The following is a 17,659-nucleotide window of genomic DNA, read 5'->3' as shown; positions in this document are numbered from 1 at the left end:
AGAAAGAAAGGCACACTTTGACAGACTTGTTCTGGGAAAGTGGACACATCCTTCTCCAAGCCTCAGTTTCCACAAGTGGGAAATTAGAAGGATAGTTGTTTCCAAAACTCCTCTCCAAGTATGAATATGCTCTGGCTCCACTATTTCCAGGAAAGCCCAAATCCAGACCTCTAACTCTGGGGTCAGAGAACTCCACAATGGAATATCTTACTGCCCAGGCACACTTGTACAACCACCTTGGGAAAACCATTGAACATCTCCTGGCCTTGTTTTTCCATCTGTAAATGGGACTAATCTGGAACAAAACATCTACACTTGGAAGTTCTTTGAAAGATTTGGTCATTTGGTGCACACAGGATAACAAAGGGCCAATAGCCTGGCCAGGAGCTCTCTCTCTTGCAGGGTGTTTTTTCACTGACTCAGTCTCCTCTACCAGGACTGTCCCTGCCTGGTGTCCTGCCCATCACATCTCCAGTCTGTTCCCAGGAGCTGTGGCCACCTAAGAAGTGTGGTGTGTGCCACCCTCGGTGTGGATTAGCTTGGCTTGGGAAGGGAGTAAGTACATCAGGTGGAACCCATTTCCCATCCTCACCATGATAGTTAATTTCCACTGTAGGCCTGGTTGGATTAAGACACATAATGAAGCCTGACCTACAGATTAAGTTCCAGGATGGCCAGGGCTATTGCACAGAGAAACCCCATCTCAAATGAACCAAACCCCAACCCCCCCAAAGAAACGCAATGAGGCACACCTTTGGGTGTCTCTGAAGTCTGATCGTAAACAAAAGGGGAAAAGGGAGAAAATGCATGGGCCAACTGTGGGCAAGCGCTTTCTCTGCTTCTTGGCTAGAGTTATTGTGGGAGTTTGAATGTAATTGGCCCCCATAGGCTCATAGAGAGTGGTGCTATTGGGAGGTGTGCCTTTGTTGGAGGAAGTGTGTCACTGTGGGGGCGGGCTTTTGAGGTTTCCCATGCTTAAGCTTCACTCAGGGTCTGAATCCATTTTTCCTGTTGCTTTCTGATGGAGATATAGCCAGCACCACGTCTGCCTGCACATTGCCATGTTCCCCGCCATGATGATAATGGACGAAACCTCTGAAGCTGTAAGCGAGCCACCCCAATTGGATTCTTTCCTCTACAAGAGTTGCCATGGTCATGCTGTGTCTTCACAGCAATAGAGACCCTAACAAAGACAGCCATGGCCCGAACAGCTTTTGCCACTGGGCTTTCTCCTGTGATGACTGTGTCCCTCTGAGCTGTGAGACAAAGCAAAGTCTTCTTCCTCTAGCTGTTTTTGTCACTTATCTGGTCACATGGAGAAGAAAAGGCACTAACACACCCATCCCACATCTGCCGGTCACTCCATTCGCTGCCTTAAGTTTGTGTCTTAGTTGGGGTTTCTAAGCAACTTGGGATTTATTTCATCTTTTAGCTGTGCATCATCCAGGGAAGCAGAGGGCATGGAGGAACGGTGCTCACTGGCTTGCCCCTTATGGCTTGCTCAGTCTGCTTTCTTACACAGCTCACAGCCACCTGCCCAGAGTAGCTGGGTACCACCCTGCAGGTTAGATATGCCTGGGGGCTCTTGATCACCACATGGAGGCAAGTGTGAGGTGAGAGGTCTCCTCACACATCCTTGGAAGGGAAGCATTTCAGAAGCGATCTGAGGAGGCTGGGAAGGAAGGAGACTGGCGGCTGGCAAGTGGCTCTATCATAGAAAGCCTAGAGCTTTTGTAACTGGATGCTCTGGTCGAGCAACTGCCCACCAAGACCACTAGGAGAATAAGCTGCCACCAGGCCAAGGCCCACTGAGCAGAAGTTAGGAAGAAACCATGGGACAAGCACAGGCCTTGTTCTGTGTTTCTCAATCTGTAAATGTGAGTTAGGCAAACCCAGAAAGGTCGATGGGAGGGAAGAGTGACTGGCATTTAGTGAGTAGAGGCCAGGGGTGCTTGGACTTCCCGGTGTCCAAGGTAGTCCCCTCCCTACAGAAAAGAACTACTGTCCCAGGCTGGGGGCTTACTTGATTGGCAAAATGCTTGTCCTGCAGATGACATCCTGAGTCTGGTCTCCAGAACCCACATGCTAATTCTGGATATGGTGCACACTTTCAATCTCAGCACTGGGGAGGTGGAGACACGCAGATCCCCAAGGATGAAAAGCCAGCCAGTTTAGCCTAATTAGTGAGCTCAAAAGAGATGGAGGGTGTTCCCAAGACAACACTAAAGCTATCTTTTGGCCTCCATATTTACATGTGACATATGTTTACATACCAGCACACACAGGAACACACAAAACCAACAAATAAACAAAACTGCTGTCACCAAATGACAATGACAGTGGCCTTGGCCGGCCCTATCCTGCTTTCTAGGAGGAGAAAGGGAGAAATGGATGTCCTTAGGAGAAGGGAAACCCCACAAAAGAGCTGTCTAGATCCAGAGAGACGCTTTGGGTGCTCTCTGTCCATGGCCCTTTGCAACCCTGTTTCTGGCCTCAAGTTGAGATCAGGGAACTGGTGGCAAGGGTCCCACCTGTCAGCTGGCCCCGCCCTGACAGCTCCTCCCAGCTCCTCCTGGGTGGGATGTGGAAGAAGGCAAGAAAGATGAGGAAGGATCAACTGTTAGCATGGCTGAAGCTTAGGGACAACCAGAACAGAACTAGCTTCCTGGCACAACAGGGTCCTAGATGTGGGAATTGGTCTTTTTATATGTAGACTGAGCCACAGCCAAATGACAGACAGTAAGGGCTGGCCTTGGTAGCTTTAAATGTGCCCACTATGCAAGGAAAAATGTCTTTGGCCTCTCTGGGGCACTAGGATCCACTGACTATGCTTGGACTTTCTCTTACCTCAGTGACAAGGGACAGGTTGATGAGTGTCTTAGTTAGGGTTGCATATGGATGATTAAGGATGAAGAAGAAGCCAGCATGGAGTTTGACACTAGCCCTCCCTGCCAGGTTTCCTTCTAGGATCCACACCACAGCCTCGGTTAACAGAGATGATCTCTAACTAGTCTTTACAGCAGAGCCGATCAGGTATGAGGGGACATGGTGAATTGTGGGAATCGTAGCCCCCACATGCATCCCAAAGCAATGCTCCTCAGAGTGCTCGGGACCTGTTTGGGCAGGTTTGCCAAAGGAAAATAGTTCAATACCAGTGCACAGTGTGCTAACTCTAAAGATTGAGAGTGACTATTAGAAACTTGGATGGGAATTTGTCCTTGCTGTGACACCCAAGCAAGTTGTTGATAAACCCATCTCCTTGAACTGGGTCTAGACCAATTCCAATGTTGTCAGACTGGCAAGGTGAATCACGGGGTGCAGCCAGGCCCACATGCTAATCTGCAGAGGACTGGAAAATCCCCGTGCTCTTCCTCCAGGCTGGCTAGCTGGAGAACAGAGCTCATTGCAAAAGGCCTCATGGAGGAGTAGCTGCCGAGCTCAGCTTGAGGGGAGGAACAGGGAAGATGGCTGACACCCATGAAGGCAGCGGGCTCCCCTATTTGAGCCTTAATGGGCGCAGACTGTTCGCTGTACAAGCATTTCCTGCATTAATCCCCATCACTGTCCAGGTAAAGATGGTAAAAGTCCAGAGAGATGCTGTGACTTCCCGAAGGCCACCCAGCCCCTTCCTTGGGACACTCTACTTCTCAGGGTACATACGAGCCCTGCCACTCCTGGACTGTGACTCCCATCAGACCGTGGGGTTCAGCTATGAGCAGAAAAAGGACCCAAAGCTGTCCCACTGACACCTACAGGGTGCTTGGGAGTTGTGACATCATTCAGAACAAAACTATTTAGGAGAGCAAGGAATGCCACCATCCTGACTACTCCTGCCTCCCCCACCAGGAGAATCAGAACACCTCTAATTCCATCTTGGGGAAGAGAAGTCCCAGGTCTGCTCTGTGACACCCCAGCTTCTAAGAATACTCTTGTTTTCTTATGTCCCCAGCCTGGACCCTACTCTTCCTTAGTGATGTCTCCCTAGAAGCCCTCAAAATGCAGATGCCTTTGTCTGCTTGTGGATCCTCCCCCCCCAGCACATGTCAGGGGACACAGGTCAGGGCAGGATTCTGTGAGTGTTACTGAACACTCAGAAGAAGGGGTACATGCCATCTTGGGCACTAGAGAAAAATGGAAGGCCACAATGACCAAGGCAGACAAGCCTGCTTCCTAAGCCTGCTCAGATTTCATGTTCAATACCTTCTCCTCCTCCACTCCGCCAGTGAAGTATCTCCCTACCAGATTGCCTTGAAGATCTCCTCCTCTATCATAACAAAACTGTCCACCCTGAAACAAAACTGTACCCCCTGAGCAGGCTGTGTTCAAGTCTGGTCCCGCAGTACAGGAGAGTCTGGCCCCAGAAGGACCATGGTCTACTTGTATTTCCGCAATCCTTTCTCATCAGCCAAGATCTTCCTGTCTCCACTGCTGCCTGAGCTTCCGTCTTTCTCCCATCTCTGCCCACAGGCTGCCCACCAGCAATATCCTCCTAGTGGAAGAGGGCTCCAAGAAACCACCGAGCCCTTCCCAAGAGGGTGGGAAAGCAAAGGACGGCACAGGGAAAGGTTATATATACCCTGCCCTCTGTCAGATGACAATCTTGTCCTGGTTGCAGCCAGCTCCTGTCCTAGCCCTTTACCTGGGCAGGCTGCCTTTCAGCTCTTACTCTGTGTACTTGCCAGGCACCTTGACCAATAAGCTGTCTTCATTCCCCTGAATGCCCTGACTTCCTAGTGCCTAGACTCAACCGAGAGCAGCCTTATATCTCCACCAGGGGTAACACACCCATGGCCCTTTGGCCACATCACATCCTTGGGTGATAGGATGGACAGCTCCAGTACTTACTGTATGCCCCACACAATTCTTTATCCAATGTGGCCCAAAGAAGCCAAAAGGTTGGGTAGCCCTGTGCAATCAACACAGGGGACTCCAAAGAGAGCTCCAAGGATCCCCTCCCAGGCCACAGCAGTAAAGCAGCAGGACCTGCCCAGCCAGTTTCTCTTCTGAACTCTGACCTAGATGCCCTGGCTCCCCACCAGACCAGAGATGAGGGTGATAGTGGAGAAGGGAGGGTGCCACTCAGACTGCCTCTGGGCTCCTGTAGTTTGCTATTCCCTGGGCCCATCAGACCAGTGGCAGGGATGTCTGTTTCCTCAGCTTGTTCACGTGATCCAGGAGCAGGTGGGTGGCTGCCAAAGAGCAGGTCTGGTTGAGGCATCTCAAGAGGTGGCTTCTGGGCACAGGGACCTGTGTCCTGGAGCAGAATCCTAACATGTCCATGTCACACAGAAGGAAGGACCTGTCCCAATTCTGAGATGAAATTCTGCAATAGGCCTCCCTGAGGAGCTGTCTTTTATTTCCACCTCGCTTTGAAAAACCGGTGGCTAATACTCTATTGCCTGGCAGACTCCAAAGAGTTGTTTTCAAAACAATTGCTTGCATCCGAAAGTGAATCACATCGTATCAACCTCTTTGCAGGTGCCTACTCTTACTGACAGGTGTTTCCACAGGTCTGTGTGGCCCCTGACCTTGAGCTCAGCTGCAGGCTGGTGGCTCTAGCCTTTCCCCTAGGGAGTGAAGAGTGAAAAGCAGGGGTGGAGAGGGTGTTTCCTTCTCCTCCCTCCTCCTTTCCTCCCTTCTTCTCCTGTCTTTTAGTTTTTATTATTTATTTTTGGTTTGGTTGATTTTTTTGTTTGTTTGTTTTGTTTTTTTTTTAAGATAGGGCCTGATGTAACCCAGGCTGGCCTCGAATTCACTATGTACCCCAGTATGACCACACACTTTTAATTCTTCTTATTAGCCGAGTGCTGGAATGACAGGTGCATGAGCCATCATGCCTGGTTTTTGCAATGTTGGGGGCCAAACCTAGGACTTCCTGCATGCTAAGCAAACAAAACCAAATGAGCTACATCCCCAGCCTCCCCCCTCCCCACTTTTGGTGGCCTTTCTTAGACTGGAGTCATTGCTAGGATGTGTTATATAGGACCTCTCTAGCTCATACTTATTAAGGGTAGAGGAAGACCTTGAAGGACTCACTAAACCTTTCCAGATTCCCTACAAGGCTGTCTCCAGCCTCCTTAGGCTTCAGGTCACTGGTGTGACCTGTGCTGGTGCCAGCTGCTTTCTATTCTCCTTTGTAATAACCACAGTGGCTTAAGGTAGGGTTCTAGTGCTTTCCATATCTGAGTCGACTTTGCTTTGCTGCTTTGCTTTTTTTTATCTCAGCCTCCGGCTCCTCTCTTCTGAGGTGACATCCTTGTCCCAGGAGGGCAACAAGGATTCCTTCATCCCAATTAAGAGGAGGAAGTGGCAATGCAAGCCTCATCTTGGCCCCAGGTACCTGTTAAACACATCCTGCATCCTCACTGGGTTTTCAAGCCCAGCACTATAAAGGGGAAATGGCAGCTGGGATTACTGCGACCCAGAGATGAGTACTTGGTTCCCATACATTGAGGTCCCCAGATGAAGAGGAGCAGGACTGGGGAATCGGTTTGCTGGACATGCTCTTGTAAACTTCTAGCGAGACAATCAGGTAAAGGGAGTCAGTTCACACTCAGGCACAGAGAAACTGGCTCAGAGAGGGAAGGCGACCTGTTTGAAATCACAAAGCCCATGGATGCAGAGCTAACAGCAAAGTCAGGTTTGCTGACTGCCAAGCTACTGACCCCTTCCGCTACTGAAATTCTCAGCCTTGCACCTTTCCACCTCTATGGAGGCCTTACTTCCCTAACATTCCCACTCCCTAGGATCAGAGCTAGGGTGCTTGGCAAGAATCTGGGCACTAACAATAGAGCCAAAGGGCACATTTGAGCCCTAAAGATGTGAGGTCAATTTTTGCTGGCTGCTGATACCCCCCTGTCCCCTCCCCCAAGCAAGGACTCAATTGTCAACAAAGGTAAGGAATGGATTTTCCACTTGAGCTCCCGGCCAGTGGCTTTTGTGTGTGTGTGTGTGTGTGTGTGTGTGTGTGTGTGTGTGTGTGTATGCTTTGAGAGGGTGCTTAGAAGCCAGGTTTCTCCCTAGGCTGGATATCACATCCCATGGTTTGCCCTTGTTCTGGGCTTCCCTTTCCTACTCTGCTTCAGGTCTGTGGCCAGGCCACTTCATACTCCACAGCCTATAGTCCTATCCTGGCCTACTGCCCCGCCCCCCTCTTCTATTATTCCCAGCACCTCTAATAAACCCAACTCCTTTAGTACTTAAGCAAAGAAACAATGGAAGCAAGAACCACTCATAGTCAGCCATGGCCATTCCACAGCAGTGGGCAAGCTCCCTCTGAAGGCTTAGACATGGCATGGGACAAGACTGGGGTGGTGACACAGCAAGAGACAGGGCTGTCCAATGGTCACAGCAATGTCCAGACCTGCTTTTTAAAAATGGACCGGCAAGGATCATTGAGAAACAGTCACAGCGGCATGTAAGGGGTGATGTCACAGTGACTTCCTCCTCTGGTTTGTAGACTGTGCCTAGTGCTTCTAAATCGCTATAAGCAATAATAACAGCAATGGAATGGCCACTGGACATTCATTGTCCCTTAAGCCCCCACCAAGGCCTGATTCACCCTTCACAGCCACTGTCAAGAGTTACTTGTCACCAGAATATAGATCTGTCTCCAGAAAGAGCAGCTAATAGGGTGACGAAGAGGGACCATGTCTCACCTGTATTCTTATCCACAAACACTCCACACACTTATCTCCCTTCACTTGGAGCATGTGTGGGGGCATGTGTGTGTGCACACACATTCTTCATCTTTCTTGCACTCTCCCACAATGCTCTATACCCAGTCCGACACACTGCAGGCCTCTGAGTGACCCTTTTCCCAGCATGGCTTGTTTGGCAGTCATCAGTGACAGAGCCAGTTTTTGCAGGATTTCCAAGTTCCCTACATATCTATGTTCAAACAGATGAGACTCTTGGGTTCTTAGCTGGTTTCTCAGGGATTGAGACTGAGTTTTAAGTGTCTAGACTTTTTACTGGCAAAAGCGAATGAAACAAAGTCTTAGTTGGGAGTGTCTGCATTGAATTCTGTGTGCACATGCTAAGGGCAAAGTCAGACTTGCTGACTGCCAAGCTCATGGTACCTGTTTCTGAACAAATAGCTTAGACTCTCTATGCCTAGGATATGATTTCTGCTTCTTAGAGTGTTATGAAGACTAAATATTTATAAAGCAACTAGGCTAATACCAGGAAATGTGTGTGTAGCATACAAATACCACATTTACTGCCCCTTAGTCGGTGTTTCTTGAGAACACACTGAATATATCAGGTGAGACAAGTCCCTCAACTCCCACTAGCCAGTAGGAACAAGAGGAGAAAAAAAAAAAAACCCCTCTTTATTTTAAGAAAATGTGAACATTCTAAACAGGTCATTGCATACAATTCTAAGAATGGCTTGAGAAAGAACATTTGTCGATTTCCATGTAAACTTGAAAAAAAAATATCTACAGTCCAAATCTTTTAAATTTGCTTAAAAGACTGCATTCTAACCCGGCCGTGGATTTAGATCAGAGCTCAGGACACAGGGAAGCTTTGGGAAATACTTGCACTGATGCTTATCTATGCAACCTCCCAGAATCTCCCTCCCCTTACGTTCTTTGCGGGAGACTTTGGTCGCCCAGAAAAATAATCTCTGGCTCCAGCCCTTAGGTTTACTGAAACTACCTCAGATTTGAAGACAACCTTTGAATATTTGGAGATGGAGGACATGGGAGCCTGATTCACTGGTGAGCCGGGCAGTAAGACACATTTTAAAAGCATAGTGATTTAACTCAAATGGTTTTTCAGCAAGTAAACGTACAGTCAGTCGGTTTAATAACTGATGGAAAAGTCAGTCAACCTGCACTGCTCCCGAACCCCTCAAACCACTTAAATCTTTTGAATGGAATCGCTTTTGAGCGCCCTGGCCACAGTTAACCCGGTGTCTCTGCTTAGGGCGCAGTCCTGAGACCTAGGCATAGCAATTAGGGTAACCCGCCGGCCGGGAGGCAGCGCCCAGGCCCACTCACCTTCCCAGGCATCAGCACTAGGGTGCCCAGCGAGCCCGTGCGCTGCCAGACTCGCTTAGCACCGGCAAAGTGACGCCTGTACCCAAGCTGCGGGCCGGGTTGCGAAGCACCTAGCTCTTCCCTGGCTCTGTCCACCCCCTCACAGGCCCAGGTCGCCCCCGAACTTCATCCTGCAGGCGCTGCAAACGCCTACTGGAGACTTTACGAAACTCCGGGCGGCCGTACCGCTTCCCGAGCCCCATGGCAGGAGAAAGCGCTGCCCGCTGGAGAGAAAGCGTTGCACTCCGAGGCTGCAGTTCCCCGGGGCGCGGGGGTGGGAAGGTGGGGAACCGATCGGACACTGGGGCGCGCGGCATCGTTGCGTCCCAGAGATGCTATGTAGATTGAGGGCCGCGAGGCGCCCGCTGCATCCACCTCCAGAATCCGAGGCTTTCTACCGAGGACCCAGGACCGGGACAGGGACAGCTCGGAGGGTGTCTGGCGGGAATGGGGACTCCCTCCAGAGCTTGAAGGGGACGTCGCTTCGGCCCCTAAGACTGCAGTGATTGTTCATGCAGAGCGGGTTCCTCGAGTGGGCGGAACCCCTCCTCCTCCGGCACCGCAGCAGCTTCGCCCGCACCCTCTTCTTTTTCTACCGGAGTTCTTCCTCTGTCTCCGAAGCCAGGCTTCAGAGGTGCAGGTAGAGGCCATCAGGCTGCACCCCAGCCTCCCCGGAAGCACCGGGTTCCCTGCTCCCCTCCCCCAACACCCCTGCCCACGCTTGTCCTGCGCTCGCCCGGCCCAGAGTGCCTCTGATCCCGGGCGGGTCGGTCCGCTCTTACCTTCACAAGCGGGAGCTGAGGGCGCCGTCCCATCCTCGGGCTCACACCGTCAGCGTCCTGGATGCCTGGATCCCTCCGACATCCCAGAGCCAGAGCCGAGAGCGGGCGGCTGTGGTCTCCGGTGGGTGGCGGGTCTCGCGGCCACTGCGCTGCTGCCAGGCGCCCGGCTTCGCACCCTCCTGCCCCGCCCCGCCGGTCGGCTCTGGCTCACCCTTCGCGAGTAAGTCTGGTCTCCTTCTCCCTACTTAGCCCGACCTCTCTTCCTCCTGGAGCCCGCCTAGCCCCACCGCCTCCCCCACCGTCCGCCTGCCGCTCGCCTCGGCTCCCCGCCCCCTCGCCTTGCGTCCCCTCCTCTTTCTCCCTCCCCTCTCCTTCAGTCCCTCCTCCGCGCCTCGCCCCTCCGCTGGCTGCTTCTCCCGCCTCCTCTGTCCGCTGCCCAGCCCCTGGCCGGCTCCCTGCGCCCTAGCGGTGCTGACCCCCCTTCTCCCCGCACCCCGGCTTGCGGCAATGCGCGGGGCGCGCAGGCAGCAGTGGCGGCCGCTGCAGCTCTGGGAGAATCAGGGACTCGGGAGGCGGCGGCGGGAGAGCAGGCAGCTTCTCTCTTCTCGCCTCCTATGTGGCTGGAGGTCGGGACCAAGGGGGACTTGCGGGGCTCTGGGGAATTTAGGAGGCTAGTAAGAGCTGAAGAATAGGGCGATCTCCACCAAGCTCAATCTACGTGGAAACAAGAAGCTACATTTGGGTCGTCCCACCCTGCAGCCAGCCAGGAGGTCCACTGTCGCCCCCACTTCAGCGGGGAGGGGAGCCCGGGCCCGACCCTCACCTCCAACCCCCGCGCGCCTTTGGGTTAGACACACCCAGGGTGTGCTGAGACACCAAAGCTCCTTCCTTTTTCAATCTTTCGTTCTTTCTTTCTTTCATTCATTCAGTATTTTTCAAACTAAGAATCTGCTAGTTTGATCCAGGCCCTACTTAGGATCCGCCAGACGAAGTGAAGACAGCGGTGCTAGGCACCTGAGCTGTGCAGACGGGAAAGCGGGGCGCGCACTGCGCTGTGACGGTGTGAACGCAGCTGGGAATCCAGTCGGCAGGGCGTGGAGGGACCACAGCGCCCCCTCTTGGCCAAGCTCTTGAGGTTGGCGTGGGCTGTCCCGCCACATCTCCGGGTCTTCTGGGTTGGCTTTCTAACTCCATTCCAGCCTGAAAAGCAGCTCTCGCCACCTTCAGACCAGTTAGGTGGATTGTTCTTTTGATTTCCTTCCACCTTTCCTTCCTGAGTGGGATCTGGAGAGAGAGAAAAGGAGGTAGAGAATCTGTGGTGGCTGCTCCTGAGTACGCAGAAGCACCTGGGAGGAAGGTACTAGTGCTGGGACTAGCTTACTTTGAAATCCAGCTGAGCCTGGCTGCTCTGGACTCTATGCTATGTGCGACCCCCTTCCCTTGTGCTCAGTGCTCAGCACACTGAGCAAGATCCATCGCATCTAGGGGCCAGCTGATAGTCGTTTTGGAGCTGGAGTTGCTGTAGATCATGTGATAGTTGATTAGTGAGGAAACTGAGGCACCGGGGAGCACGGCTTGTTCAAATCCCCCATCGACAGTACCCTCCTTCCTAATTCCCAGCTCAATGTCCCTGGGGGAGAGGGGGTCTTCGCTCTGATGGGGTTGTCGATGCTGAGGTAGGACCACTGATGTGACCCACAGGTCACATTGGCTTAGCCTCTGTGTGTGTGTGTGTGTGTGTGTGTGTGTGTGTGTGTGTGTACCGTCAGGTGAGACAGAGTCCTGAGTCTTCAGGTTCTGGGCAGTGACTCACTCCAGTCAGTCCCAGAGAGATGGATGCAGGGACATACTAGCCAGATTGCCAATTTACTGTTCCCACTGTTACTAGCAAAAGGGAGATACAGAGTTAGTGAGTAGCCCAGGAGTAAGACAGTCTGGGCTGGAGTCTAGGCTCTTTGGAATTCAAGCTGAAAAGCTTAGAAAATGATTTCGTGGGGTCTCAATATTTTCATTTATTAAATGGACACAGGGGTGAGCATCTCCTAGGGTTGTTGAAGGGAGAGGGCTTGGCACAGTGCCTGGCATATAGTTCCTCTCACCATCGTCATCAAGATAGAGTGAACTGGGTGCTCTTCCAGGAAAGTCTTGGCAGGAAGTAGATTCTTGAGCAGGGCCCTGGAACCCTGGACTGCGGGATGGAGGAGAGGAGGGAAGATTAGCTGGTCCCCAGGGCCACACCCCAGCTCTGGCCTTGGAGCAGTTTCTGAGAGACAGGCAGCCTCAAGGATGCCCTTCTCTAGATTCTGACTCCCCTGGGCTCAATAAACAGCAGCACATTTCCGCTCCGAGCTCACCCTCCTCCCCTCGACATGATCTTTAAATATGCTAATGCCATCGGTTCACAGAAACCAGCTCTGGTTCTTCTGGCTTTGAGCCTGTGAATACCTTCTCCCTGAAGTGTCTCCAGCCAGTCTAGCTCACTCTGGTGTGTGTTACTTATTCCCTGACCTAACTAACCTCCACCAGGCATCCCAGACTAGAGTGGGGAATTTCCCAGGATTCAACTTGTTCTGAGAGTGGTAGATCCACAGTCCTCAGTATCCCCTTGTATTTGTCCAGAAACTGCAACTTTTAATCTTTAAAGGCTTCACTTGCTGCTCTGCCACAGAAGATACTGTAGCTCAATCTCTGCCATCACCTCACCCCGGCCCCAACCTGATGTTCAGGGTGGTCTCCTGGGCAGCCTTCCCACAGGCTGCTCTGGACCTGCTACACCCTACTGGAGCCTTCTTTCCCCAGCCTGAGCCTCCCCACACTGTCTTCCCACGGCTCCCTCTTTTGCCTTCTATTCAGTCTAGGTCCAAGCAGGAATCAGCTTTCACTCAGTAACACTTCCAAAGAAAGAAGCAGCTTAAGTAGCCCAAACAGAAATAAAAGACATTCGATTGACCTTCCAGATATCAGAGAGATGTGAGGACAGTGGCTGTGTGTGTGTGTGTGTGTGTGTGTGTGTGTGTGTGTGTGTGTTGGACGATGGGACCTCTAATATCACATGTGACTAAGAACCAGGCTTATTTATTTATTGCAGCAGGGTCTTAGTAACCCAGGCTAGCCTGGAACTCACTCTGTAGCCCAGGCTGGCCTCCAACTCCTGGCAATCTCCTTGCCTTAGTCTCTCAAGTGCTAGAATTATAGGCATGCTCCATCAAACGTAGCTATTCTTAAACTTCCAATTGGTCACGCTATTGCAAATACAGTGGGAATAAATGACTAGGAAATGAAAAAAATATTTTTAAATAAAGGCACACAAAATAAAGGCACAATTAAAAACCTAGGAGGTCCAGTGGGCCTATAGGACTCTATCAGATTGCTCGGGTCTGTCTGGACACTTATTCTGTTTCCACTTGCCTTGCCACACACCGGAAACACAAATGGCATATCCATATAGCCTGTAGATCATACTCGCCATAGCCCCAGCCCAAAGGATGAAGCCAAGAAAATGGCCTTGCAGAGAAAGCAGTCATTAAAATCCCAGGAACACTGGGAGACACAGTGTTAGTTACTCCACAAACACTTAATGAGCAGCAACTATATGCCAGTCACTGTGGGGTGCCAACGTTAATAATGATTAATATGCTAGGGTCCTAGTCCTCAAGGTGTTCACAGCCTGGAATGGGATGCAGCCACTTTGATAAATAATTAAAAGCTAGTAAAATCAGATCAACAATAGACAGGGCTCTGTGGCCATGGAGGCAGGCATATTAATCCTGTGTGTGTCAACAGGGAAGGTTCTATCCAGCAGGCAAGTCTTGTGCATGATCTTGCAGGAGGAAGGTATCTGTTGAGCAGCATATGCCTCCTGCTGTCAATAAATAGTGTAAAGCACTTAGTGTGCAGTGCCTTGTGCCATTTAAGCTCCCCCTCTCCCTTTTCAAGACAGGATTTCTCTGTGTGGCCCAGGCTGTCCTGGAAATCACTCTGTAAACCAGGCCGGCTCAAACTCAGAGATCTGTCTGCCTCTGCCTCTGAGTGCTGGGATTAAAGGCATGTGCCACCACTGCCCAGTCACTAAAATGCTTTCAAAAAATGTTATTTATCACTACTCTGTGTGTGGATGTGAGTGTGGTGTGTGAGTGTGGGCACATACTCATGGCCCAGCATGTGTGTAGAAGTCAGAGAATAAGTCTTAGAAGTCAGTTCTCAACTTCCACACTTAAAATTAAAGTTTATTATTATTATTATTGTATGTGTGTGATGTATATGTGAGCACACATGCTATGGCACACATGTGGAGATCATAGGACAATTTTGTGGAGTTGTTTTTCTCCTTCTACCTTTACATGGATTTCCAGGTATTTCATTCAGGCCACCATCTCAGGCCATGCTGCTAGCACGGCTTATAATAATATATTTAATGATAAGCATAACATTTTTATTATTGAATATTATAAATGGCTATTACTGACATTATCCTTTAGGGATGTATCCAGCATTGCCCTTAGCTTTGGGGTGGGGTTCTGGGGTTACATTTAATGGAGAAGTACCACCTGGCTTTGATCTTATTGCCTTTGTCAGAGGATAGAGTTGTCTGGAAGAGATGGATTAAGGGAAAAGAGCATAGACAGGTGACAGTGGCTAGGGAGGGAGATGATCAAGGCAGGATATTCCTTAGAGACCAAACGTAGGCATAGGAGGCTGGTGGCTGCAGGGGGAAGGCTGAAGAAAGGGCTTGACATCTTTTATTCACTCCCTTAGAACTACAGTCACTAAGAACAGGATTTGGGAGGCAGCTTTCGAGGCTCAGCTCTTTCACAAATATTTTCTCATTTAATCTTTGCAACAGCTCTGTGATGGAGGTCCTAGCAGCCTTTTTCAGACGGGAAAGCTACACCACACCTTGTCCATGGTTACACAGCTGGCTAGACACAGGCAATCTTACGTCCTTGACTCCCACTCTGGATGTTTCTAGTGTACCACAGAGAGGTGGCTTGAGCCGGATCCTCTAGGGAATTACCCTGTGATTTAGCGATGGGCTTCAGTTCCAAGAAAGTGATGCCTTTGGATGGGGCTTGGCAGTGACACAGGCAAAGGAGAATTCTTGTGGCTCCTCCTTCCTTTCCCCAGGCCTGAGACCTCATCAATCAAGGGCACCATGTACACTTATCTGTGGCACAATTACCATATTTTTGCATTTATTAAGTGGGGCCAAGAAGGCCATTGCAGTTTATTGTTTACTGGTTGGTTCTTTTTTTATTAAAATTTTATAACTTAATTATTAAAAACATGCAAATAAATATTATAGAAGTTCACTGAGTCACATAAGTTTGGGGTCAGGCTAATTTTGGTGTGTGATTCTTTTGTTTATATTTATTTTGTCCTTTTGTAAGAAAACTTTTTTTTTTTTTCTGAGACAGGGTTTCTCTGTATTGCTTTGGAGCTTGTCCTGGAACTAGCTCTTGTAGGCCAGGCTGGTCTCAAACTCGCAGAGATCAACCTGCCTCTGCCTCCCGAGTGCTAGGATTAAAGGTATGCACCACCACCTGGCAAGAAAACTTTTTAATGGTACATGGAAGTAAAAAAAGGTTTGCATGAATGAAAAGGTATCTTGAGAACATTCTGGAAGTAGAAGCAAAATTTTGAAAGGAAGAGCATACACCCACTTCTACAGAGAAATTACCTCCTTCTAGAGGCCTAAGACAGAGGCTGAAGGTCAGGAGTCCTTTTGTGTCCAGTCTGGGGAGAGCCTTTAGCAATGTCTAAGGACATTTTTGATTGCCACAGATGGAGGTGTTGTTACTGGCATCTAGAGGGTCCAGGGATTCTGTAGGAATATCCTATAAAGTACAAAATAGTGCATCCCCAAACAAAGAGCTGCCTGACTCAAAACACTCATAGGACATCCAGCCCAGCCTGTGCTGTGGCACCAGCCCAGCCAGTGCTGTGGTACTCCAGGAAACCGGGGTCAATACCTAGATATACCATTCTGCCTGCATGGAAATCACAGAGGGGTCACATTCCCTTCTCTGAGCATCATCTCCTCTACAGCTCATAGCCACCTGTAGTTCCAGCTCCAGGGGTTCTGATGCTCTCTTCTAGCTTCTTCAGGCACACACACACACACACGCATGCACACACACACACACACACACACACACACACACACACACACAGAGAGAGAGAGAGAGAGAGAGAGAGAGAGAGAGAGAGAGAGAGAGAGAAAGTAAACCTTAAAAAATAAAAGTGAGAGCCTATCTTTTGGAGATACAAACTCAGATATTTACAGATGAAATGTCAAGATGTCCTAGATTTGTACTGAGTGATACAGGAAGAAACGGAGTGGGTGAGTATCCTGATGAAACCAGATTCCATTGTTAATTGTTGAATCTGAGTGATGGGCACATGGACATTTAGTATAACATTTAACTTATCTACATATTCATGAGGGGCTGAGTGCGGCTCTAAGGTAGAGCTTGTGGTCAGCAGGCATGAGACCCCAACTTCAAGCCTCAACACAGGACAAACAGCCAGCCACAAAACTCAGAGCATGGAGGAACTGCCTGGACACTTAGGGAACTAATAGCCCAGGGTTTCCAGACCATTTCTTGTGAACTCCAAGATCCTAGAGGAGTGATGCTGGGGGAGGGGAAGAACTGTGAGGGTGAAATTTCCTTCTTCTCTTTCTCTGTAGCGCAGACAGACATCAAACTCACAATCCTCCTGCCTCAATCCTCCTGGGTGCTGGAATCAGAGGAATGAGAGGAATGAGTAGAATCAGAGGGTGCACTTCCCTTTCAACCTTTTTTTTTTTTTTTTTTTTTTTGTTATCTGCAAGACAGGGGGTCTTTTGTTGTTGTTGTTTTGTTTTTGTTTTTTGTTTTTTCCCTGGCTGTCCTAAAACTCACTCTGTAGACTAGACTGGCCTCAGACTCAGAAGATCTACCTACCTCTACCTTTCGAGTGCTGGAATTAAAGGTGCACACCACCACCACTCGGCTAATTTGGGGTATTTAAAAAAAAACATTAATTTTAGTATTTCATCTGTCTGTTTTTGAGCAGGGTCTTATGTGGCCTAGATTACCCTTAAACTCCCCAAGTAGCTGAAGATGACCTTCAACTTCTGATCCTCCTGCTTTTAGATAGTAAGAGCTAGGATGACAAGTGTGCACTGGCATGCCCGGTCTATGAAGTACTAGGGACTGAAGCCAGAACTTTATGCATGATAGGCAAGCACTGTACCAACTGAGCTACATGACTGGCCTTTTTGACACAGAGGCTTAGATAGCCTGGGTTCTCTCTTGAACTTGGTAAAAGGGCCAGACTGGTCTTGCACTCTGCTCATCTTAATTCTGCTTGGGATTACACTTTTACTACACCAGGTGAAACTGGGTTTTAGATAGGGTGTGCTATGCAGGAGACCTCATGCTGGGAAAGGGCTCTGCCCAGGGAGTGAACAGCTTCCCTGGACCAGATGTGTTGGAGGGCACAGCTGGCTCAGCTAAGGCTCCAGCTCTTAGCCTCCTGCACACAGTATGATGACATACTGGCTTCTTCAGGCATGGATGCTGCCCATGGTCCTGGCAAGACTAAGGGCTTGGGGTCTGAGTCCAGTGGGGGCCTGGTTGGGCTGTGCCATCTCTGCTCCAAGTTGGCTGAGAAAATGCTGCTTCTCCCTCTGACCTTCCATCGCTTGCATTCTAAAGCTAGGCCTGTGGCACTGAGCCAGCCTTGGCTTTTGCTGCCTGCCATGTGGCCAGGTCCCAGCAGCTCAGCTGGGCAGAGGCCAGTTCCTCCCAGATACACCTGAGCCAGGGAAGCACTGAGTGAACAGGGTCC

General features: G+C 50.1%; 2 protein-coding genes across 2 annotated transcripts in view; one reads left to right on the top strand and one right to left on the bottom strand.

Moving 5' to 3' along the window:
- Crhr1 (corticotropin releasing hormone receptor 1) overlaps positions 1–9,961 on the bottom strand; it is a 46,380-nt gene extending 36,419 nt beyond the window's left edge. Inside the window, exon 1 of the mRNA XM_051178648.1 lies at positions 9,827–9,961. Within this exon, the coding sequence (XP_051034605.1) occupies positions 9,827–9,859 (33 nt within the window). The 5' untranslated portion in view covers positions 9,860–9,961. The remainder of the gene's footprint in view (positions 1–9,826) is intronic.
- The window catches only part of Nsf (N-ethylmaleimide sensitive factor, vesicle fusing ATPase), a 290,174-nt gene continuing 281,613 nt past the window's right edge, over positions 9,099–17,659 (top strand). Inside the window, exon 1 of the mRNA XM_051178613.1 lies at positions 9,099–9,103. The gene's annotated coding sequence lies outside the window, so the exon portion shown is untranslated. The remainder of the gene's footprint in view (positions 9,104–17,659) is intronic.

This window comes from Phodopus roborovskii, unplaced genomic scaffold, assembly GCF_943737965.1.
Source record: "Phodopus roborovskii unplaced genomic scaffold, PHOROB, whole genome shotgun sequence".
NCBI classification, from domain to species: Eukaryota; Metazoa; Chordata; class Mammalia; order Rodentia; family Cricetidae; genus Phodopus; species Phodopus roborovskii.
Note: the sequence above shows the minus strand (reverse complement) of the source record. Positions and strands in the feature narration are given on the sequence as shown.